This window comes from Lineus longissimus, chromosome 9 (genome assembly GCF_910592395.1).
Source record: "Lineus longissimus chromosome 9, tnLinLong1.2, whole genome shotgun sequence".
NCBI classification, from domain to species: Eukaryota; Metazoa; Nemertea; class Pilidiophora; order Heteronemertea; family Lineidae; genus Lineus; species Lineus longissimus.
In genome coordinates, this window is record NC_088316.1 from 19,783,118 (window position 1) to 19,806,819 (window position 23,702).

Sequence of the window (23,702 nt, forward strand, 5' to 3'; positions counted from 1 at the left end):
GATCTGTCAATGCAGTCACAGAACAACGAGACGTTTCCTTCAGAGGATAGTATTCCCTGTTACACTGATACAGACGACCTGCCTGTTCAGTCACAGGACAACTTGACGTTTCCTCGAGGGGATAGTATTCCCTGTTACATTGGTACAGACGATCTGTCAGTGAAGACACAATCAGAGGTCTGCTAGACATTTCCTCCAGGGGATATTATTCCCTGTTACATTGGTACAGACGATCTGCCAATGAAGACACAATCAGAGGACTGCTAGACGTTTCCTCCAGGGGATATTATTCCCTGTTACATTGGTACAGACGATCTGCCAGTGAAGACACAATCAGAGGCCTGCTGGACGTTTCCTCCAGGGGATATTATTCCCTGTTACATTGGTACAGACGATCTTCCAGTGAAGACACAATCAGAGGCCTGCTAGACGTTTCCTCCAGGGGATATTATTCCCTGTTACATTGGTACAGACGATCTTCCAGTGAAGACACAATCAGAGGCCTGCTAGACGTTTCCTCCAGGGGATATTATTCCCTGTTACATTGGTACAGACGATCTGCCAGTGAAGACACAATCAGAGGCCTGCTAGACGTTTCCTCCAGGGGATATTATTCCCTGTTACATTGGTACAGACGATCTTCCATGCAGTGAAGACACAATCAGAGGCCTGCTAGACGTTTCCTCCAGGGGATATTATTCCCTGTTACATTGGTACAGACGATCTGTCAGTGAAGACACAATCAGAGGTCTGCTAGACATTTCCTCCAGGGGATATTATTCCCTGTTACATTGGTACAGACGATCTGCCAATGAAGACACAATCAGAGGACTGCTAGACGTTTCCTCCAGGGGATATTATTCCCTGTTACATTGGTACAGACGATCTTCCAGTGAAGACACAATCAGAGGCCTGCTAGACGTTTCCTCCAGGGGATATTATTCCCTGTTACATTGGTACAGACGATCTTCCAGTGAAGACACAATCAGAGGCCTGCTAGACGTTTCCTCCAGGGGATATTATTCCCTGTTACATTGGTACAGACGATCTGCCAGTGAAGACACAATCAGAGGACTGCTGGACGTTTCCTCCAGGGGATATTATTCCCTGTTACATTGGTACAGACGATCTTCCAGTGAAGACACAATCAGAGGCCTGCTGGACGTTTCCTCCAGGGGATAGTATTCCCTGTTACATTGGTAGAGACGATCTTCCAGTGAAGACACAATCAGAGGCCTGCTAGACGTTTCCTCCAGGGGATATTATTCCCTGTTACATTGGTACAGACGATCTGCCAGTGAAGACACAATCAGAGGCCTGCTAGACGTTTCCTCCAGGGGATATTATTCCCTGTTACATTGGTACGGTTCGGTCTTGTGAATGTTGTCTGGGCGACAGGTTTAAGGCTGTGACTGGAATGTTGAGCTTTCTTTGTTGCGGCTGTGTATGATATGACGACTGGCTGATTGTGATTGGAGCAAGATCACGACAGGTGATTCCTGCATAAAGTTACTCAACCCAGACATTTAACAGACTCCATCCTTGTAAGTTTGCACTCTGGGAAATGTGTCGTATTGGCTCGGCTTCATGCCGAGCTGCCAGGCACTATTCAGTAGGGGGAAGGGCCAATGCATTTGTTTCACTTCCTCGATACTGAAGGTAAAGCACTACCTACCAAGTACAGTAGAACCTCTCATTAACACCTTCGATGGTGATGTTTGGAGGGGCACTTTTTGCACCCAACTTTGTAATTCTTGCATACATGTAGTTGCAGCATTGGAAGTGGTCTGTCTCGGCCATAGGGTGAAGCAAGAGAAAGAGCAATTGACTGTTGACAGCCTCATCCTTTGAGTGGTGACGGCATCGAGAATGTTCACAGACACTGTGCATCAGATGCTTTATGCCAGGGGGGGAGTTGCTTTCCATATTTCACTCCACATCCAGTCACAGAAGCCACTTCAATTCCATGCAAAAACTTGAAAATATCAACTCATGTATGAATTAGAAGATCCTCTTTTATTATTAAGTACTTATTTGTGCCAATGGAAAATAGAAATAGCATTTTACATGTATACAAAACAAATATCACCAGAAATCATTGGAATGTGATAAGTTCTATTCTATCAAGTTATTATTATACCAGTCCTCAACTTAAAACACTCCTCCACGAAATTTAGCAATTTTAAAAGGCACATTTCTAGCACCAAACATCTTCATATTAACACTCTGAAGACCACGTGTCAATCTCATTATTGAACATCCACCCGAGAATCCAATAGCTGTCCCAAGATTTCAACAGTAAGAGGAGCCTAGTATAAACCTGTCATACAATCTGGCAATTGAGACTATGATCAGATGACATGCAGAAAGCACAACACAGTTTTCTGTCTTGAAACGTTGAGTAATGGGAAAGTGAATGGCCTCAGTAGCATCGGTACTTTTCTTCATTTGGCACCTTGAGAGTCCTAATCTCTCCCCTTCACAATAGATCTCAAAGGCTGAAATCGCAAAGTGTCGTCCTTTCCTGCTGGTTTCTTTGCAACAGGCTCCATGGTGAACATGTACGACCCTGTCGGGTAAACGTAGGCCTGAAAGGAATCACTTGTCGTGAATGTTCCAAGCTTTTTCCCGCTGAATGTCTCTGTGATGTTGTATTTATACAGGGTGTTCCCTACTAGAGTCCCAACTTTGTAGGATGCGAGGTGAGGGACACCGTCTGTACCCTTGTTTAGAATCACGAAAGCAAAACTGCCCGTTGGCTGGATTGGTTTACGCCAGAGCTGAATGTTGCCAGACTGAAAATAAAACAGGAAATTAGCTGAAACAGGGCATGACCTGTTGGCAGCCACATCACACATGTGGAGGTTGATAGAAGGACCAAAGACAACAGCATCGTCACTGAAGTGAAACAAAGTATGTGGAATTGGTTGGGCCGAGATTACATGTAGAGGATGGAAACTCACACTTCTCCTCATGACGTGGCATGAGTTGACATGGGATGCACCACACAGGGCTCATGGATGACTTATGCTCTCTAATAAGAGCCAAGAGGTGATGATGCCTTGCTTCATTCAGTTGGAAGCTTTAATGAATCACCATCTATCCATTCATACCTACCACTTGTATTCTTGTCCCCTGTACCCCGAGCTTGTCCTGATTGACTGCAATCACCCGTTTATTTTGCAGTATTGCTACAGATTCAGCTGGTATTGCACGAAGATCGACAGACATCACCAATGGAGCAGCCATCATCGCCCACATGGCCATCTGTGACTGCTGCTGGGTCAGACTGAGGCCATAGTCTCCCACAATCAACTGCAACAAACAGATATTTGTGCTCTTAGTCTGATTTCAAAATCCTCTTGTTCGTCTAACACGTTTTCAGGACTTTGACTTAAATCAAAATGCTGAATAAGTTGTGACTGATCAATCATTTAACACTTATTTTTAGTAAAGTAGTTCTATCAAGAGGTTCATTGTAAATGTGTATTACGTGTTTCTGTCCCTGCAAAAAAGGATTGAGCTTGGCTACCTCAGGTGCAAACCCAAAATATCCCAATAAACCTTACCATATCTGGATCATTGAAGTGCCCAGGACCAGCATAGCTGCTAAAATTAGCTGGATTTTTGCCATAATATTCTATAATGGACTCGATGCTATCCCAGGAATCCTGGATGTCACCATAGTTCCTCCACATGTTGCAGTATTTGGCAATGGATTTGTAATCCGGCTAAATGAGGAGGGAGGAAAGTAGAACGAGGCATGAGATACTACTCAGAACCTATCAGTCAGCTACCTGACTGCCTGCCCTGGTCACACCCTTACCTTGCAGCCTGAAAATGAGGTCAGTTAGTGGACAGACGGGAAGAACAGAAAGAGTTAAGGATAGGAGGATGTAGTTTGAACATGTTCAAAGGAAATCCGTCAGAAACACAGATGCAGATGTTTTATTTTCAAGACAGTTACTGTTATATCATGGCAGAGTATAGGCAAGGATTTGCATTATGTTACACGACTCAACGGTTACTGGGTCTCATCAGTGTCGTTCAATTTGTTTTCAAAGGACTTTCTCAGTGGCAGTCTGGTGACTAGCACACTGGGAGTGATTTACATTACAACGTTACAATATCTCATGCCTATAATCTACCACAAATAGAAAACAAAACACATTCCGATACAGAAAGGGGTAGTTAGTAGGGGTAGTGTGAGTAGACACAATGTTAGAGAAAACCTATGCTAAGTATTCATTCTACTCTTACCACATCGGGATTGTTCCACGCCCCAGGTCCCGCAACCTGAGTGAAATTATCTGCATCATCCCCATAGTAATCAACTATGGAGACTACTGTGTCCCACTTATCATCAATATCAACGTAATTACGGAAAATATTACATGTTTTGGCAACATGGGGGTAGTCGGGCTGTGGAGAAATGAGCAGGAATTGAAATAAAGGATATAAAGAAAAGGGCATCGCCTGGCTAGAGGACTTGTGTCCATAGTTTACTTTATACTTGTACTACTGGTATCTCAACATCAATGAGTGGTACGGGTTAAGTGGTTTATTCAATGGTTTTGTTCCAATTATGAGACACTTTCTGAACAGCTGACATCTCATCACATGAGATAACAGGACCAGCCAGGTGATCTGAGTCACATGAGCGATATGGCCCAAAAACTACAAACTTTGGAAAAATTGAGTCAACATGCATATGTATTTGATCAATATTTGTACTCATTTCGGCCGTAACAATCAAGAAGTGAACCAATTTTGTGTACTGATTGTGGGTTATATTTACATTCTGCCTGATGAGATCACACTCATAGAGACCTTTATCGTAAAGGTCACTTCACAATAGCAGGAGTAAATTGGAAAAAAACCTGAACCAATGCTTCTACCGAACATGCAAGCAACACCTTGATCTGTTAAAAGAAAGATAAAGAATATGTGACCAAATTATGAGGTTAAGGACAGGTTACACCATGACAGGTATCTCAGAGAAAAGTTTGAGAATATGAGGGTAGAAAGGAGAGGTTGGAACTACAAGGGAGGGGACCAATACTCACCTTATCAAGGTAGATCAGACTAGTCCCTCTGTGATGTTCTGACAGAATGGGTGTGACTGACAGGACAGGCAACCAGGGAGAATCAAACAATATACTTGGACAAGAACAATACATCAAGTACTTGATCATTGACAGCACATGTCTTCGAAAGAATGAACTTGCATTGTTTTGACAAGAAATGAAAAAGCATATTTGTCATCATATTAGAAGAACATTGCTTGAAATTACACGAAGCAATTTCTCCCATTTCAAATGTTCAGTGCAGTTTATGAAAGCACAAAGCTACAACATTGAACAGTCAAACTTAACTTTCACTCAGTTTCTCATGTTATTACATGTATTTCCTCATAGTGATTCTCATGAATCTGCACTAACCGTTGACTGGTATGCTGGCCAGCTGCAGGAGAAGACGATCGGCCTGCCAGTCATGTTGAGGAACTTGGTCATGGTTGGGTAACCTAGTCGAGGAAGGAAACTACACATTTATCACAACTGAGGCGAGTGAGGAGGGTTCTGGTTTTGGGAACATTCCATCGAGTTTCTTTGCCTTTTCAACAAGGGGTGACTTTACCAATCTTCAAATGTAAACAATTCAACTTTCTTTCAACAAATAATGCAAACGACACTAATCAGAAAAGGGTTTGAGCACATCATGCAACACATAGTAAGCCTCTATGTTGGTTCTCTCAGTCACTAAATTTACCTGTCAAAATTGAAGGGTGTGAATGCAATGTTTACAGCACGCACAAATGAAATATTAGTCAAAATGCTTTGGCAGACTGATGGTAGGGAAAAGTCTCGGAGCAGAAGCAAGAAAGAGAATAGGATAGCATCTACAAAGCATCTACAGCACAGACATATGGAGGAGAAGGGCTCATTTCTTTACTGGAAAGAATTCAAAAAGTTGGATATCCTTAGGTGTTGCCTGCATGTTCCATCAAAGTGTAGCACAACAAAATTACCAGATGACTGACTATAAAACCTGTAGCAATGGTGTAAACTGAACTAACCTTCATGCCGGAGCCCTGCTGATACAGTGGCCATTCGCAAGAATAGACCATAGGCCTCCCAGTCTGATTGAGAAAGAACTGCATGACAGCATAGCCTACAGGTGAAGAGCAAAGCACCATAAGCAAAAGAAGGAAAGGGATGAGTGAGAACATTTGACTCAAAGTCAAAATTGGTTAAAGCTGGGGCTTGCATGACAAGAACTAAACTGTTTAAATGCTGACTAAGGCCCACTTTGTATGCAAAAGATACTTTAGTTTTTAAAACAAAAACAAGTGAAAACAAGACTTGAAAATATGAGGCAAAAATATGAAAATATGTTGCATGATGTGCTACCTCCCAACTGAAGACTTTTTAAACACAGGCTTTTAACACAGAAGGTCAGTGGTGGAAGAGCTATTTTACCTGGAGATCCTTCAAATATCAGAAATCTGTGAGGAAAACATTATTATTAGCTTTACCTTCATCCATCTGCTTTGGGTCGGAGTAACATCCATCGAATTTGAGCAAATCAACACCCCATTCAGCAAATGTGTTGGCATCCAACTGCATGTAGAACTCGCTGCCTGGGTAGCCTCCACATGTCTTGGTCCCAAAGTCTTCATAGATTCCAAACTTCATGCCTAAGCTATGAACCTGAAGTTCAAGAAGATGCTTTCAATAATGTGTATCTGTAGGTTTGGTTACATGCAGCATGAAGTCCAGAAAATTCTGGAGGCCATGGACAAAAGCACCTACAAGGAACAGTTTGTCATTGATCACATTTTTCTTCTGCATTATAATGAACCTGTACAAAATGAACCTTACGTCATCACCAACTATTCAACTTACATAATCAGCCAAATGCTTCATGCCATTTGGAAATCTCTCTGGGTCGGGTACCAGTTTAGCCGTCTTTGGATCTCTCTCCAATGCTGGCCAACAATCATCAATGGTAATGTATTCATAGCCCGCAGCCAAGTAGCCATTGTTCTTCATGTGCAGAGCCATCTCCTTGATGAGGCGTTCACTGATGCAGTTGTTAGGGTCGTTCTTACAATCTGTGTTGCACCTGAACCTCTCCCAGGTTAGCCATCCCATGGGCGGAGTCAGTGCTAACCCATTGTCCAATGAGAATGAGACCTGCACATGAAGGCAGATGAGAGCAGCAATGATCGACAGGACCCGAGACATCCTAAAAGTATAACAAATGAGAAGTCCATCTATTTGATTTAGTTACAAGACATGTATATGTTCTATCAGTATCATAGTAGAAGAGCGATGAACCGGCTCCATCCGGTAACTAGAAAAGCAAGTTACTGAAGAACATACTAGCCTTATCTATTTTCGGACAATTATTTTTTACCAAAATGTTTTTCAATGCCCTCCCTTATTAAAATATCAGACTTCGAATAAAATGCAAGGTTATATATAACACCGACTTTATACTCTTACCTTAATATATCCGTATTATTAGTGCTCTTGGTAGGAATCGGGAGAAAATCGATGAAAAGTGAAGAAACTTTAAAAAATTTCTGCTAATTCTGCCCCGGCCATTTGCCCTGTCATGTGACTCACGTGAACTCAAGCTTGTCATGTGACTTTTCAATTGGCGGCGAGCGACGACTGAACTCGATTTGGGGGCGTAAGCTTCCGGTGACCAGTCAAGTGTTTTTCTATAGGATGAGTAATCTCGAGCCAAGCGAATAATCTGCAATACCAGAGCGCTCGGTATGACAGTCCATCCATTGTGTATGCACTAAAAATGTATGGCTCGCCTCGGGTAAATCAACGAGGCTTGGCTCGACCCGCGCGGATATGGTCGAGGTTACCTTACTGTGAACTCGGCCCTGAGCCGTATTATCAAGTGTGTTGATCGATAGTCAGTATAGTGTTTCTGTTTGCAGTCCTTCAGTGGCAGCAAGTTCTAGGCCTAGGCCTGTAGCCTACTGACATGACTGAAGAAACGAACAGATTTTTCATGACACTCATAGGGCCTATTGTCACTCTGACCTGGTGTTGGCGATATCTTATCACCTCTCAGAATTCTACTGGTGAAAAGAGAAAAACCTCCAATCCCTTCGATCGTTCCAAGAACTGGAACAACTGGTGAAAACATGCCAACCAACTTATCTGTTTTACATGGCTACTGTAGCTGATTTTACATTTCTTTCTTGACTTCAGAAGCATGTCTGTGTCGGACTCAAAAATGAGTGCTTCCAATGTTGCTCGGACTGCTTTACGTTGGGCGTTTAATTTCGGGTCATGGAGGCCGACCAAAGCAGAGTGGATGCTGGCTGCACAGTGTGTTCAGATGGAGGAGAAGAATAGGATAGGGAAATTTGTCTTCAAAAGAGATGCGAAATCTGCTATGGTGAGTTGAGCACCGGCCACCGTGGAACCTTCCTTAGTGGTTGCCTCCCTTAGGAAGACACCCTCTCTGTTAAGGAGAGTTGGCCCCAAGGCAGTTGTTCCTGTATAAACTTTGATGTCTTTATTTTCATTAATAATTGGGACACCTCCCTGTTGAGGACAGCATTTTCAGTCGCAAGGGTGTTTGTTATTGCAGGCTGGCAGATTGCTTCTCAGGAAGGCCATCTCGGACACACTGCAAATACCCTACGGAGATGTGAGGCTGGATAGGACAGAGAAAGGCAAACCTTTCCTTGTGAACACTGTGGCAACACATTTCTCATTCAATGTGTCTCACCAAGGGAAACTTGCAGTCTTGGCAACTGAATTCGATAAGGATGTGGGAATTGATGTCATGGAAATCACACAGCCCAGTAAGTAAGATTTACCCAGAACTTTTTAGGCAGCAGATATCTTAATGTCGAGCCACTCCACCAGTGGGGCTCCTCAGTTAGGTTATTGCAATGTTTGTTCGTTATTTTCAGGGGGCAGTAAGTCTGTGGCTGATTTCTTTCACACTATGAGAAGGCAATTCACAGATGATGAATGGGAAGCCATAAAGGAACCTATGACAGACTCGGGGAGATTGGCAAGGTTTTATAGATTCTGGGTGAGTAAGATTCTGCTACCTGCATTTGCAGAAATATTTTCATGCAGAGATGGATAAGGGTTTATCATTCATCAGGCTTACACTGTGCCAGCTCTTTAACATGTTGAAAGCTGCATGCAATGAAAAGCCCCTTCTGAACTCAGATGATGATTACTCCAAAGACAACCTTCGATTGCCATGATGAAGACTTCTCCAATCTGAAGATGTGAAAGCTTGGTTTTGTTGACTTACTGGTATGGGAATAGGTTTAAATCTCAACCTTATTAAGGCTTCGTTATTTGCAGTGTCTCAAAGAGAGCTATGTGAAAGCTGTTGGCATAGGTATAGGATACAGCCTGCAGAGACTGAGCTTCAAGATCAGCACACCTCAACTACGACAAGGAAACCTGACAAAGGACACAGTGTTGTTTATTGATGGAATCAAGGAGGTGATGTGGGAGTTCCATGAGACGATGGTGGATGAGCACCATTGTACTGCTGTGGCTGTCAGGAAAACCACTCATCAGGTAGTATTTTCCAGACATTCTGTATACTTCGATCCCAAAATAATTTTGCTGGTGTAAAACTGTGTTCAGGGTAATCCTTTAAGACTGCTATTTCCTTTAATGCGTTTTTAATGCTCTTTCTGGGTGAACACTACCTGCTATTGATATTGGGTCATCGCTGTCAGTGAATGATGTGTACTATAAGTAACTTGCGTGATGTCAGACAAACAAACCTTGACTTATTAGCTCATTTTCACTTTCAAATCTCATGTTGTTATTATTTTGCAGGGGCAGAATGAAGAATGTGACTGTGATGGAATGATGACCTCGGGACTGTTCGAGATTTTATCGTTTAGTCAGCTGGTTGTGTCAGCTCAACCATGTTTAGAGACCGACTTGGATTACTGGGAAGCGTTTGATCAGAAAGACGAATCGCCAGGAGGATCATGATTTGAGGCTCTGTGATTACCTAATGGTTATCTCATCCACCTGACAAGTGTCAGTCCCAGGTTGGCTTCATGGGCCACTGGGCCAACACGCTAAAACCTCCAACCTTACTTGATAACAATAGCCATGACAAAGGTGTGACTCTTCGGACAGGGTGTTTAAATATTTCAGAAAGGACAGTTTCAAGAACAATCAGCAATTGGAAAAATTGCAGATCTCATGTATGGACTGAAATGACTGTTTTATCTTCAGACATGAACTTGAAAGTTCCAAAGGTCTGAAGACCAGAATGTCAAGGGCAAGCTTGTTCTCGAGTGTACCTCTCTGGGCCTCGGACCAGAATGTTGCAATGGCAAGCTTGTTTGACATGGCTTTGCAGCCTAGCCTGCTATAAGCCAACACTTCGAGAAAAGATTAAAGATTGATCGAGAAGGTGTGTTTCATCTTCATTTGCATGTGCTTGCTATTAAGGCTTTCAATAAAACAAAGTTCTTAGTTTATACGCTTGTTTTATTTTGTTTCTATCGACTGGTAGTACACAGTAGCACCAAGAATGATTAATTCGTTATTCTTGCTTATTAATCAATACTGACAAAAGAATTCAGTAGGAATGCATGGACATGTGAGACAAAATACAGTTTTCGCTATTCAGTTCATCCGCTGGTCCAGGCAGTATGTCGCACCAAAGTATAGTTCCAAGAAATGCAAGCTTCCCTGTACCAGTAGAGCTCAAAGACTACCGGAGACTATGTTTGTTTTACTAAATAGATTTCAAATTTAATAACAAATCAAACGTACCAGCATTGGCCTAATGAATTACAGAAATACCAGAGTGACTCTTGAAAATGCAAGTTCACCAAGATGTAAACAAGCAGAGATCATAGACTACCCGCGACCATGTTTTTTACTTTTAGAATACAAATTTAACAATAATCAAAAATAAAGCATTGACCTGAATAGTAATAAATTATATGAGAGCAAAAGATTCTTATTAATAATAACAACAGAGTTTTCATTATTCTGTACACCCTTGACATGACTCCACCTGACTGTCCAGTGATACTTGCTAGCTTCTTGTACATGGAGTGGGGCTTTGCCTATTGCAGGTATGCACTGCCTGCTAGATTTCATCATACATTGTATATCACTTTGAAGAACTCCTTTAGACGGGTCTGTAACAGCCGCACGGTGGCTTGTAGAGAAGCGGTAACGCCATCACTCTCATTGCACTGAAGTCATAGTGCCTTTTCCCTGTATTCTTGATGGCATTTGCCCGCCTCACACCATCGCTGAAATAACACTTGTATCGTAAATATTTGATTCCGATTCCACGAGCGGCAACGAACAGCAGAGCAATCTACAGTAATTCATAAAACAAGCTCAAAGGGGGACTATTGGCAGGCGACTGATGGTAGCTAGGCCTGGTTTGACAAGTAATAGAAATATTTCTCATAAAAGTGTGATTGCCGATGTTCTGTCATGACTCTGACCTTCTAAATACATCTATTGGCAAACTTTTTAAACTCAATCTGGCCCACTGAGACCCTGCCTATAGTCTCCCTTTAACATCAGTTGTGCGAACACAACTTGATTTCTACACTGTCTACATCTACAAGGGCCTGTAACAACCACTTGGGGGTTTGTAGAGTGTTGGTAATGCCATCACACGCATTGTGGCGAAGTCATAGTGCCGTTTTCCAGTGTTCTTAATCGCGTTTGCCCGCCTCACACCATCACTGAAATGACATGGAAACTGACTGTGAAAATGTTTTCATGCATGTCATGTTTATAGCAAGCTGTGGTGGTGCAGTTCACTGTCATTTACCATTGTTGCAGTCTCCATGCATGTGATTGTTGTTCATACATGCACTGGAAGACAAAGGCACTATGTCACCCATGCCAACTTTCCCCCAAAGCAGCAAGACTTTATGAAACAGTATTGACACAAGGCTAATAAGCAGGTTGTGGGGCACTTGCACACCTGTGTAAATTCCTACAACAAACTCGATGGAATGTTTAATACGTACGTTCTGAAACAATCGAGTGCTCTCATGAAGACCTTTTGTGCCAGTTGATGTTCTCTCTGCAGGATCATCGTCTGTTCGAGAGTGATACCCATCGATGTTCGGTCCCGAGAACTTTTACAACAGGTGAATCTGAATGCCCTTATCATTCGGGCAATCTGTCAAGATGAAATGAAAGGGTTAGGTCCTGCAAAGTTTCTAGAATGACTGCTAAAGGAAGAATTGATAGCATGAGACTGGCCTTGCATTGGTTGGCAACCAGTCTCAGAGAAGGAAAACTGCCAATAAAAGTCAGCAGGGTCCAGCCTGAGTGGCATGGCTGAGTTGAATGGCTTCCAACTAGCTTTCCTTTGCCTTTGGCTGTCCTCATTTTATTGTCCTTAGCCATTGGCAGTTATAAGAAGTACTGGACGTGAATATCCAAAAGTAGTGGACTGTGGTACTTACTTCATCAGAGATGTGCAATATTGCAGTGTTGCGAGATTTCTTCAAAGCAACGCTCTGCTTGAGTGCAGACATTCGCTCTGTTAATGTCTGCCGGGTGTCAGATGTCACTGAAATGGAACATTAACATTTCAGAAAGGTTGGACAAGGATATTTAGATTTGAGGAACATGGCTATCAACTCATTCTCCTCACCTCATAGCTTGTTTAGTCTTTATGTAAATGGAATGGCTTCTATTACTTACGGGTAATAGGCATGCAACCTTTCCGAGTCCAAATCCAAGGACATCTGTATTTGATTTTCAAAATGGTTGTAAATTGTCTTCCTAATTATCAACTGAAGAGACAATGAGCTAAATGAGAAGAATACTCACATGGCTCTTGGTAGCTTTTCAAAAACTCCTCCTTGTACTGAGATAAAATCTCAAACCCTTTGTTGTTGATGTGTTTTTCGAGTTCATCCACACCGAGTCTGAAGTAGAAAGTCATCATAGTGTTGTTGTAAGAACTGCAGACTGGGCTGATGTCACTACATGTATGCAGCGTTCAGTTCGTTGTGACAAGTGACGTTGCATCATGACATTTTACATGTGTAGAAGGCATGGTTGATCCTGATAGTTTGCAACAGTCAAGGTGAAGTGAGGTAAAGTAGTGTTATGATCATAGCAACTGGCAGTACATCAATGCACACCAATGTTGTAAGGGGCTATGATTGTACCTTTACTTTATACATAGGTGAACTTACTTCTCTCCCAAAGTAGCCTGTTCATTGACACCAACGTTGAACATACACGTATGGATGTCAATCAAATGCCCTTCCCTGAGATCAACGGGTAGAAGATTGAATTCATGTGGCGGTAACGGTATCTCCATTATGACGTAAGGTCTGACTTGACAAAGGCGTGGCATGCTAGTCTTGTCGCCATTGGAGGGATAGATCCGGAATTTGACGTCATCAAGTTGTTTAAGAATCGCGACCATGTCTTCCAGCATTGCTATTTCATCTCCAAAACAACTGAGCAAACACTCGAAACTGACTAGAATTCCTATCTTTGAGATCTGTTCGAGTAACTCCTCATTACGAATAGAAGTTGACATTCCTGACATCACACCTACAGTTAAAGCGGACAGCTGAAAAATATTGAAAGCTACAGTAAAAGAGGTCATGGCAAATCTTACTCAGCCTACAACACTACAGGTTATGATCATCAGTGTTTATGTGTCACTTAGTAGTTCCAGTGAGGTTCTGAATGGAACCTTTCCCTCTTGTGGGAATGGCCACATGTTTAGCAGGCTGAATCTAGTTAACTGACCTGACCCATACTTTTAACAGGGAGCTGAATTGCTGGTCGTGCAAAATCTTGTATATCAACACTTGACTTACCCCCTGAGAGTAGCATAGATTCCTCCTGAATCGTATCGTATGCCACAGTGAGACATTGGGACTGGTCTCCACTATGATCTTGAATGCCAAAGAGTTGAGTATGAGCCTACAGATGTTCTCTACAGCACGCAGCACTCCCTGGATGAGCAGTTCAGCTTCCTCTCGCATCACCCCACGGCCCTTTGATATGATCTTGTCCGTCTTAGTTTCGAAATTGACACTTAGCGTCTCCACCAAGGATTTGAGCGAGACCTGTTGAAATAACATGTGTTTTCAAATACATTGTATATTCTCCAATGATGATCCAAACATCACAGAATAATGTATATGATGATATATTTGGAGAAATTTCCCAAAAATTGAAGGGCACAAAATTGTTAATTTACACCGACTGTCATCAGTGCCTATATACTCACCCAAGATTCCACCATAAAGTTCATGTTCACATCGACACTTTTTCGTCGGTGCTTCTTGAAATTGAGGATTTGTGTGAGACTATTACGCCTCTTCTTCTTTGTCTTGATTGCCCCATTCTTATTCTCCGTCATCGTGGTGGTGAACGTCTCCAGTGACTCTTGCACCAAGTCTTCCTCACAGAAGTCTAACAGTTGACGCACCTGAAACAAAGTCATGACAATCATTTGCGATGCATTGCATGCCTATGTTTTGACTAGTTATCCTGACTTGAGGGAGTTGATGGCAACTGTTAATGACCTTAAGCTGACAATGGTCCTCAGAGGCATAAGGTTGAAACATGAAGTATGGTAGCGATCACTTACCTTCAATAAGAACTGACTAGCAGTGCTCTTTAATTCTGACTTCCGTCCCTTCTCAGCACCGTCGCAAAACACCTCACCCTCAGAGTGAACATCCATCTGCAGCTTATTAACATAAGTCAAAAGATACCACAGTTCATCTAAACGTGGTTTGAAGTTGAATTTAGCGGCAAATTGTTCCTTGAATTGTTGCATTAGTCTCCTGAGACCTCCTTGGCGATAGCGTAACGTGAAGGAAGTGAAGAGTCCACAGGTTGTGGTGTCGTAGGATATTCCTTGATTAAAAGGAAAGCAACGTTATTGAAGAAAACAATAGTACTGACATGTTTAAGAAGACATTTCCCCTTGCGTAGCATGAAAACACTGAACCATCATGTTTCCTTGGTTTTAGTAGGCTTTACTCTTGGTAAGAAAGATAGTTGTGTCGAGGGCAATGGTAAAGCACATTCTTTAGAGATCGCTGTGTATGAAAGTATAAACATGACATTCGACAGCCTACCTTTTGGTGCCACCTCTGATGTCACATCCAGTCGCTGCTGGTGGAGATTAGTTGGCAGGAACTCGGTGTGACGGATCAAACGTTTCATGTTTGTGGACGGCACAAAGGGTGGCCCATCATACTCTTCAATGTACTTCAGCCTTTCTTTGTAGAGCTTAAGTGATTTCCTAAATTGTTCAAGGTGCGTAGTTTGTATGTTTTCCCAGACTTTTGGTAACTGGAAATTGAGCAAAAATTCGTATTTCATTATTGGAGTTTTATGTTGGAGGACATCAAATATCGAGGGATTCAATGTCAAGTCTATTCTAAGGGAGTGTATATAATCAGATCACCCTTTGTCAACTCACCTTGCCAATATCTTCCAGCCTCTGTAGCATCAGTTCATCTTCACTTTCAAAAATTGTTCTGAAAAAGGACAAGTTAGATGATAATATTGAAACTTGATGTGAAGTTTCAATGATAGTAGATACCCTTCTCTTATCATTATACTTACAGAAGTTTCTGTGGCAAGTAATACGTAAGTTTGCTTTCCCCGAGAAATTCATGCACCTTGATCTCTGAGCCATTCGTTGCCGGGAACCTGTAGGCCCGAGTGAGGATGTCACCAAACCATACTGATAACTGTTTGACATGGTCTCTTGTGTGTGTCCGTGACTGAGCTGGACTGGCTGGTGGTAGAATATGGTTTTCATTGGCTTTATCACAGCTAGTGGCACAATTTTGAGCGAGTTGGCTTTCCAGTTCGGTTCCTTCAGCTGACTGCATGCTTCCAGTATCCGAATCATCTTGCCAGGCAGTTATTGTAATTGTGCCATTACCATCCCTGAAAATATAGGTTCGATGTAGTCCGAAATAAGTATGCCAGAATTACAAAAGGTTGCCTTGACTGGTTTTGAAACTCGACACTGGTACCATGTATCTTTTAGATTGCAACTACTACTACTGTAATAAGTATTCCTCACATTCTCAGTCTCAGACTAGTGTCAGTGCAAAATCCTTTAAGTTCCTACCTGAGTGAGCATTGAAGGGTGCTGGCAGGAGATGAGGTCAAAGACCTCATCGTAAAAAAGGCACAACCGAGCTCTCGTCTCTGTGGAAGAGAAATTGTGATGGTTATTTACACTTAGATCTTTGGAAACATATCAGTATTGGTTTCTATTGCTTATCTCACCAACACCACAATTATATAAGTTAGCGACTGTACCACTCCATACTCTCCTTTGAGCTTACATGATTGTAATTGTGATTTTGATGCATAATAAGAGCAGGCAAGCATGTGACACATTTGATTGGAAAGCATTTTGACTCGCATTCGGATTGCCTGTTCAAAACTTAGGCAATCAGTTATCGATTTAGTAGGGTTAACATATCGCAAGGGCCTAGCAATGTAAGAACCACAGGTCAAAATGTCCATGTACAATACCTACTATTACTCCTTCACTCATGTCTCTGGCTTCCAGCTTAATGCGAGTGTCTGTTGATATTTGAGCACTACTAAAACACAATGTCTTCATGAATACTGGGCTGCATGTGTTCTGAAAGACAACAGGGTGAATGGAGTTAACAATTGTCACCTTATCATGCATGTGTTGCTTTTGGGGAACATTGATGATCAACTATAAGAGGGTGACTGATAATTCACAACCCTGACAATGGAAAACAAAATTTGTTTGAAAAATACACTTACCAACTCAATTTCAGTGCGAGTGAGCTCTCGGCATGTATCATCTTGTGGAGACACCTTGCTGATAACAACCATAGTATTGGGTTCTTCACCGCCTGGTCCAACAGATAACCCGTCGCAGCCTAGAAGTAGCAGGAGAAATATCCATCAGGAAAACATCATGCCCAGTCTGTGAAGTCTTTGACCCTTAATGATCAAATTATGGCTAGGCATCTTGAAACACAAGTCCGAGATCACCTTGACAATCTCCAGACATAATCTGACCCCCTAGCTCCTGTCCTACAGTCCCCATTACAAATGCTGAACACATCAGGGCGGTTTTGTCTGTCCCATTTAAAGTTAACAAACTTACGAAGTGAAAACTCAAAGAATGCCTCCTCGCCAGTGACAGCAGTCCTCCTGTCTGAATCGATGGGCACAGAGAGCGCTAACTTGGGAAGGAAGTGACCCATCTTGTTCATAAGCTGGTCCCGGAGACTGAAGATGAGCTTCTTCATGTATTCATAGCCAGCACTGTTGATGGCTTCAATCCAGACATCTTGATCATTGCCAGATGGTGCTGCTAGTGAGACAGCTTCATCGTCATTTTCAAAAACTGAAATTGAACAGAAAGTTACACAGAGTCTTGCCCAGTTATTACTTTCAGGCCATATAGATTTAGGTTAAAAGATTAAATGGAAATCTTTTGGTGTGGTGTTTTTTGTTTACGTCCTTGGTCATAACAAGTCATAATGTAAAATATTTTTCCTACCATGGAAGACTATTGACTTGAAGCACAGTGGACTAAATGGTCAGTCTGGTGCTGGAGAAATCTTACTCAACAGAAATAGTAGGATGTAGTTAACACTGGTTTCTATTTCAGTACATCCACACCATGAACTTACCAAGTTGAAAGGCAAACAATCGATTGTCATCAGATGAAACAGATTTTGCTTTTACCCTTTCTAGAACAATCAGGCCTAAAGGGTCCGAGTCCTGAAAAACATGAAGACTATTGCCTAACCCAGAGTTTACTGTCTAAGAAAATGCACCTTGAAAACGATATTATATCACATGCACCCTTTGAAAACATAGTGATTATGATATGCACTGTTGAAAACATACTGACTAAGATATATACATGCACCTTTTGAAAACTTAGTGACTAAAATATGCACCTCGAAAATGTGCATCTTTTGGAAACATACTAGCATGACATGAATAGTGTCTCTATCACTAAGACCTAATATCTGACATACCTTTTTGGCTGAGGAGAAGTAAAACAGCAAATTTCCTCGCAGAAGAAACCATTTTTCTCTAAATTCTGAAATGTATCAAGGAAAGTGTCTCGTACTTTTGGGTTGGTTTCTCTGAGATATAATGAAGGTAACCTTTAAGTGGCATTCTGAAGTCTCTTTACAATTGGTACAGAGAACTCTTTCCATAACAAGTATCATAGGCCTAGGTTGCATCACCAGTTTCTTTGACTCATGGACTGAGGAATTCTATGGACATTTAAAATTTTGGTCCGTAAACCTTATGACTAGTCGAATCTATGCCAAAAGCGGGAAACTATTTGCTGCACCCTGTGAGTGAACACTCCGCACTGATGACTGAGCTTATGTAGTGTGTGCAAGGGGAGGAGCATACAAGTGACTTTGGTATTCAAAGATGTGTTTGCTGAGGCTGTTTCTGGTTAACAGCAGAAATGTCTCCCTACAGAAGTGAACCCATCCACTGTCGTGACTGTTGACTTACCTTGATGGTCCTTCTTTGAACCCTTGCCCTGACTAGTCTCCTCCAAGAGATACAGCGTCCCTTCCTTGTCAAAGTTGCTGGGATTGGCCTTCCTAGCCAGGTGGGCTAGTTCCTGTGTGTTGTGCTCCATGGGTCTGGTTCTGTCATATCACCATTTAGTGCTTCATTTTGGTTTATGTGCCTTCAGATGAATTAGGAGTACGTCAATTAAAGGTTTTTTGGAATCAATGTGGGTCGTTTGAAATTGGCAAATAGGCCTCATCTAGCCCTTCAGTCCAAATCTGTATATCCCAAGCATCAGAACCAATTGCAAGCAACAAGGTTTAAGATGCCTCATGAAGACAGACAACACAAAACCCTATGAACTTGATAGAGGACTGAAAAGTATCCAACAACCAAACATACTTGATACTGATGTTCATAACTCTGATCAATGAATGTTTAAAAGAGAACTTTCTTGCTCTGATCTTGATGTCTGATCAAGATGGAATGTGCTGTAGGCCTAACAAAAATCTAGGCCTACTACTAACTCATGAGTCATAGGACATGTTTCGTTGATACAAAACTGTTGACATTCTCGTTATGAAAGGTCAAGGAGTCATCATAAGATGAACATGCATGCTTGCTGGATTGTGATCCGGACTCCTGAGGGGACACTTAACGTCCTCAAATACAATCTTTGAGTAGGGACAATTGGCTAAATAGCGTCTAATCATTTTATCATTTCATGTGGACCTACACGTACATGCTGTGCTTCTGACAGGCCTACTCATGCCATCCTGAGGAAATCATAGGTTAATGTTCGCTTCTCCAACCCTGCACATTAACCCCCGATTTCCTGAGGATGCCATTGCGGTCACTGGGTGTACAGTATCGCATGATACGCATGATAGAGTTAACAATTAAACAAGCCCCCTCACCACCCACTATAAACATCACCAATATAGACTATAAACGACGGCAAAGACGGGCTGATAGATGTGGCTACCAATGGCCTTTCCGAAGACAGGACATAGTGAGAGAATATTCACCTACCTTGCCCATCTGACCGACTTACCCGGAGAAATGCAGATATTACTATAACCTATTGCTATTTGCACATTAGTCACTGTACATATGTACACGATGTGAACCAACTATCGACCCCAATATCAATGCGTCGAGTAAACACACTAACAGTGAGTCCAAACCTGTATCGACCTCTACTGCTCGTCAGTGTTGTGCAGACGATTATTGTTCGGCGGTTAATTCAACAATACATCAAACTATTTTCTGACGCCAATAGTCAGCACGCATCATCTTTTGGTGCATTTATCAATATTCCCGATCGCTGCGTGTTAATTTAGCGTATGTGTGGACTCAGTTGGTCATCTGCCGGGTCATTTGCAAATACTACAAGAAGTAGGCCTAATTGTAGGATTGTCTGTCCCCTTAGCGAATAACACGCAAGTTTCATCCCTATTCACCTGACGTAGAACAGGACAGGATCCCAGTCTAGAGACATTATTGGTCACTTGGATACAGTCGATCCATCCTGCCTGTAGCCCAAGCCACTATCTAAACGTGTTATCCTTTACAAGCAGGGACTATCGATATGTTGCATATAAAAAGCAGGATCTCGAATTAATTTTCAAATACCGCTTAGTGAACATAGTAAGGGATTAAAATCAGACGTTTTAGAAAAAAATCTATATAAGTACTCGTGTATCTAAAACCAAAATTGAACATTAAACCCCCAGGCTGGGTGAACCAGGCTAACACTTTCGTTGGCTTCGACGAATCGCGAGACCAACACGTTACGTTTCCTTTTTCGGATTCTGAGTAAGAAATTATCCTGTGACAACGAAATGAAATCAGCATTCTTTTCAAATAAGGAGTTATCTTTTCTCTTCCTGTTACTCTCGCGGTTTTCTCATGGGCATACTGATCTCCGGACATCGCATTACACTGTCGTCGAGTTGGGTGGCAAGCGCGTGGTGATCACCGGACCTTACCTACTAGCCTGGTCGATGAGGTCCCCCCTCGACTGTGCCCGGGAGTGTGCCTGGAGGTCGGAGTGTTTGACCTACAACTTTGACAAGGTCACGGAAATGTGCCAGCTCAGTTCCTACAAGTCGGATTGTCAAAGTGATCTTGATAAGAATGTGAAAGGAGTAAAGCTTAAAATCGCGAATAAGGTAAGTCTTGTTGTGTACGTCACAGTGAAAGGAGGCGCGTGTACAAAAGATGAACTGAAATGACACCGGTAGATATATGTAATGGAAGAAATTGATGTGCTCCGATTTCACAAGAGGCACACAACAGTGAAATGAACAACCAGTCCGTTTTGACCTGCCTAGCTCAGAGCGACATGCTCGCGCCTGGTTTTGCTGTGAAGGGGTCACTTCTCGGGCTACAGTTTTTGTGTGTCCTGTTGCTTTTATGGCCAGGTAAAAGCTTTTGGATTAGGCCTAGGCTGTGACCGTGTGTGTTTCCATGGGTGTAATATTATTTTCATCATCATCATCATAATCATCATAATCATTGTCATCAACAACAGCGGCGTCCAGTCGCTTCGGATGTCTATGCCCTTGGAGTGCGTCTCCTGATTCGTGCCTATTTTGGTCAACTTCTTCTGGATTTCAGAGCAAATGAAGGCGTTGAATAATCAAACTTACCTGGAGAGAGAAAATTCAAATGGCAGCCATTTTGCGGCAATATTGTTTCATTATTTATATTGTTGTTTTCAGCCATATTTGAGGCACTATCACGACTACAGTACTTTCAAAGGTAGGTTATAATCTCCTCAATCTCATTGGAAAACGGCTTAGTGTTCTAAAAATGAAGTTAATGTGATAAGATCGATTGTTTAAATAATAAAATGATTGTCTGTCTTATAGCCACATTGTGGCAAATGCAATATCATCACCTGCGTCTTCATATCAGAAGGGGTGAAATCAATTATTTTGTTAGACTTAAAGTGTAATCACAGGCCAGAGGTTTCCATAGCAGCTTAATCCGTCATCAAATCAATGGAAATACACTTCCTTTCCCGGTAGTCGTCATAACGTTTCTTGTTTAGCCGACGACGCCCCGCCAAACTGACAGCAAACCTTCTCTTTCAGATCCAACATCGAACGTTACCAGCAAGTTCCAGCAGTTATCCCGTTTCAGCTTGAACAAGTTCAAGTATGGAGGTGCCATGGGGCTATATAAGGGCCAATTCTACATGGTCAACTCAAAGGCGAGGGAAATTATGTTTTTCAAGAAATACAAAAGCACTTTTAGATATTCGCGTCGGGTCAAGATTACCAAGGAGCTGGGCATCAGGTTTCTTGCCTTACCGAGATATCAGGATTACTTAATTGCTGACATGACGAAGGTTTCCATGTATTTTTTGATAATAGAGACGGGTAGTTGTGGCTATGCTCCAATTTTACCGGAAAAGAAAAGAAAGCGTTTCAGGGGCAGTTCATCGTACAGGAACTTTATCCTGTGCCTGATGAACTATGGAAGGAAGAGAAGGTCAGGATTAAAGGCATATTCTGTTTATCGGTTCGATATCTATGAGATAAAGAAACAGGTGAAGTATAACTCGTTGCCATAAAGCGTGGTTAGGGGCCGAAGTTGACTAAATATTCCACAGAAGTTTTGTTTATGCGCTGTGAAATTTTACACACGGTACTTGTAATAGGCCTAGCTCAGCCCAAAAGCCAACAGTTGTGATGGAAGTGTTGCATATGACGAGAGAATAGCAATAACCCCGAGAAATCGGTCTTGCGAGGTCAAAGTCACGACCAAAAGGCGAGGCCAGGATAGGACCACTTGGAAAGTAAGCACTCTTAACCTCCAAACCGCGCCGACATTGTTAGCGCATGTGGATCTGCTGCCTGGCAAACTCGCCTGAAAGATAATTCTAATGTCTAATATCTAATGGACTTGGTATTTTCATGATTGTCATTATCCACTGGCATTCCCAGGAACTACTTGATGCAAAAACTTGAAATATATAGTCTTAGCTTGCAAAGAGCACCGCCTGTCAACCTCAGCTTTTCCAACGCACTCTCGATCGGCTTTTTGTATGTGTACACATCACACATTCGCGTCACCATTTCAGGACAACGATGTTGCGAACCGAAGTCAAATGATACACTCGTGCTCCAGACTGCCCTATCACGTGGTTTACAAGAAATCACTTCAACACCGAGATCTTGTCATTCGGAGAAATGTGCCAAGTTGGTCTGTGAATGCACACGGGAACCTTGTCGTAATAACTGATATGGGCAAGGTGAGGTTCAATGAATGAGAATCAATAAGTTTACAGACCAGTCGCAATTGATTAACAAATGAGCCGAACGGACATGATGCAGGTATCGAATATGTACAGTTAGGACAGCAAGTTCAGTGTGACTTGGTCACTTAATGTAATCATTGCACGCATTGCTGGTGATGAGGCGGTATAAAACCCTGAGATTTGGGATGACACGCTGAAACCCATCCTAGATCAGATAAATATCGACAGGTGGCGTTCAATATTGAAAACCACTGGTTGTGCCTCTGCCGATATACTGTAAGCTAGTAGAGACATCTCTCGGTGATTTGTGAAACTCAGATTGGTCTTTTCTTTATGACAGATTGTCGTGATGTCGTTGCTAAATCCGAATACGGAACCTTACTCTCTGGATCCGAAGGAGAAGTACGCCTGGTACCGACTGATACCACACTCGACCCTTTGGTTCGAGAAAAGAGGCACTCTGTTCTTGTCCTTCAGTAAGATGGGCAAGCGCAAGACGCAGATGATGGAGATACAACTCCGATGTGCTGGCTATAGAACACTTGAACGGATTCAGGATATCCAAGCTGTTTGCCGTGGAGTCAAAGGGACTGTCCCCGGTTCTGTTTTTAGGATGTCTGTGATCCCGGGCACGAACAAGCTGTTTGCCATTTGTTTGGACAGTTACAAGTATCATTTGAAGTCAGTGTTTATGTTTCAAATCATTGATGAGCTGAACACATAGACAATACTAAACTTCTTTTAATAGACTTACTGAGTTGAAAAGAGGCAGCCACTGTTGGTTTCATGGGAGATAACACTACATCCTCCCCCGTATGTACTGTAAAATGGTAATAAAACTTTAAAAAACCACGAGTTTGAGTTTAGAGATGCTT

At 42.2% G+C, this 23,702-nt stretch overlaps 4 protein-coding genes across 12 annotated transcripts; 2 read left to right on the plus strand and 2 right to left on the minus strand.

Moving 5' to 3' along the window:
* Positions 1 to 1,997: 1,997 nt before the first annotated feature.
* On the minus strand, positions 1,998 to 7,636 carry LOC135494181 (alpha-N-acetylgalactosaminidase-like). Of its 3 annotated transcripts, none has more exons than XM_064782028.1 (7): positions 7,509 to 7,636; positions 6,906 to 7,248; positions 6,536 to 6,710; positions 5,442 to 5,524; positions 3,570 to 3,731; positions 3,118 to 3,315; positions 1,998 to 2,795 (listed from the first exon to the last, which is right to left on the minus strand). In XM_064782028.1, the coding sequence occupies exons 2-7, from the start codon at positions 7,245 to 7,247 to the stop codon at positions 2,466 to 2,468; spliced, it is 1,290 nt and encodes a 429-aa protein (XP_064638098.1). In that variant the 5' UTR covers position 7,248; positions 7,509 to 7,636; the 3' UTR covers positions 1,998 to 2,465. The 3 variants fall into 3 exon arrangements, with proteins under 3 accessions (XP_064638098.1, XP_064638096.1, XP_064638097.1); XM_064782026.1 differs by lacking the exon at positions 5,442 to 5,524 and adding an exon at positions 6,077 to 6,171; XM_064782027.1 differs by lacking the exons at positions 3,570 to 3,731; positions 5,442 to 5,524 and adding exons at positions 4,261 to 4,422; positions 6,077 to 6,171.
* Positions 7,637 to 7,680: 44 nt separating this feature from the next.
* Positions 7,681 to 10,507, plus strand: LOC135494183 (L-aminoadipate-semialdehyde dehydrogenase-phosphopantetheinyl transferase-like). 4 transcript variants are annotated; one of them, XM_064782030.1, is made up of 6 exons: positions 7,681 to 7,784; positions 8,241 to 8,427; positions 8,623 to 8,839; positions 8,951 to 9,075; positions 9,360 to 9,581; positions 9,849 to 10,507. In XM_064782030.1, the coding sequence occupies exons 2-6, from the start codon at positions 8,242 to 8,244 to the stop codon at positions 10,008 to 10,010; spliced, it is 912 nt and encodes a 303-aa protein (XP_064638100.1). In that variant the 5' UTR covers positions 7,681 to 7,784; position 8,241; the 3' UTR covers positions 10,011 to 10,507. The 4 variants fall into 4 exon arrangements, with proteins under 4 accessions (XP_064638100.1, XP_064638099.1, XP_064638102.1 ...); XM_064782029.1 differs by having other exon boundaries at positions 7,687 to 7,784; positions 8,238 to 8,427; XM_064782032.1 differs by lacking the exon at positions 7,681 to 7,784 and adding an exon at positions 7,849 to 7,920 and having other exon boundaries at positions 8,238 to 8,427.
* LOC135494180 (inositol polyphosphate-4-phosphatase type I A-like) lies at positions 10,503 to 19,726 on the minus strand. 4 transcript variants are annotated; one of them, XM_064782024.1, is made up of 19 exons: positions 19,590 to 19,716; positions 18,555 to 18,735; positions 18,056 to 18,120; positions 17,702 to 17,792; positions 17,170 to 17,412; positions 16,821 to 16,939; positions 16,561 to 16,668; positions 16,144 to 16,223; positions 15,627 to 15,956; positions 15,481 to 15,538; positions 15,134 to 15,350; positions 14,638 to 14,909; positions 14,275 to 14,475; positions 13,859 to 14,110; positions 13,220 to 13,605; positions 12,849 to 12,946; positions 12,479 to 12,585; positions 12,035 to 12,189; positions 10,503 to 11,296 (listed from the first exon to the last, which is right to left on the minus strand). In XM_064782024.1, exons 2-19 carry the CDS (start codon positions 18,682 to 18,684, stop codon positions 11,170 to 11,172), a joined length of 3,039 nt encoding a protein of 1,012 aa, XP_064638094.1. In that variant the 5' UTR covers positions 18,685 to 18,735; positions 19,590 to 19,716; the 3' UTR covers positions 10,503 to 11,169. The 4 variants fall into 4 exon arrangements, with proteins under 4 accessions (XP_064638094.1, XP_064638093.1, XP_064638092.1 ...); XM_064782023.1 differs by having other exon boundaries at positions 11,162 to 11,743; positions 19,612 to 19,726; XM_064782022.1 differs by having other exon boundaries at positions 11,162 to 11,743.
* A 1,528-nt stretch (positions 19,727 to 21,254) lies between these two features.
* LOC135493997 (uncharacterized) lies at positions 21,255 to 23,590 on the plus strand. The gene is made up of 4 exons (XM_064781717.1): positions 21,255 to 21,323; positions 21,659 to 22,116; positions 22,651 to 22,821; positions 23,168 to 23,590. The coding sequence occupies exons 2-4, from the start codon at positions 21,736 to 21,738 to the stop codon at positions 23,549 to 23,551; spliced, it is 936 nt and encodes a 311-aa protein (XP_064637787.1). The 5' UTR covers positions 21,255 to 21,323; positions 21,659 to 21,735; the 3' UTR covers positions 23,552 to 23,590.
* Positions 23,591 to 23,702: the final 112 nt, after the last annotated feature.

Bases quoted from the DNA above. Each gene is read 5' to 3' on its own strand.
- LOC135493997 (XM_064781717.1), top strand. From the start codon at position 21,736: ATGGGGCTATATAAGGGCCAATTCTACATGGTCAACTCAAAGGCGAGG. The intron at 22,117-22,650 runs GTGAAGTATAAC...TCACCATTTCAG, and splicing joins TCTATGAGATAAAGAAACAG to GACAACGATGTTGCGAACCG. The intron at 22,822-23,167 runs GTGAGGTTCAAT...TCTTTATGACAG, and splicing joins TAATAACTGATATGGGCAAG to ATTGTCGTGATGTCGTTGCT.
- LOC135494181 (XM_064782026.1), bottom strand. From the start codon at position 7,247: ATGTCTCGGGTCCTGTCGATCATTGCTGCTCTCATCTGCCTTCATGTG. The intron at 6,172-6,535 runs GTAAAGCTAATA...CTTCACCTGTAG, and splicing joins CCCAAAGCAGATGGATGAAG to GCTATGCTGTCATGCAGTTC. The intron at 2,796-3,117 runs GTAGGTATGAAT...TTTTATTTTCAG, and splicing joins AGGGGACAAGAATACAAGTG to TCTGGCAACATTCAGCTCTG.
- LOC135494180 (XM_064782024.1), bottom strand. From the start codon at position 18,684: ATGGAGCACAACACACAGGAACTAGCCCACCTGGCTAGGAAGGCCAAT. The intron at 17,793-18,055 runs GTATGTCAGATA...CATGTTTTTCAG, and splicing joins ACTTCTCCTCAGCCAAAAAG to GACTCGGACCCTTTAGGCCT. The intron at 13,606-13,858 runs GTAAGTCAAGTG...AATATTTTTCAG, and splicing joins ATCTATGCTACTCTCAGGGG to CTGTCCGCTTTAACTGTAGG.
- LOC135494183 (XM_064782030.1), top strand. From the start codon at position 8,242: ATGTCTGTGTCGGACTCAAAAATGAGTGCTTCCAATGTTGCTCGGACT. The intron at 8,428-8,622 runs GTGAGTTGAGCA...TTGTTATTGCAG, and splicing joins GAGATGCGAAATCTGCTATG to GCTGGCAGATTGCTTCTCAG. The intron at 9,582-9,848 runs GTAGTATTTTCC...ATTATTTTGCAG, and splicing joins TCAGGAAAACCACTCATCAG to GGGCAGAATGAAGAATGTGA.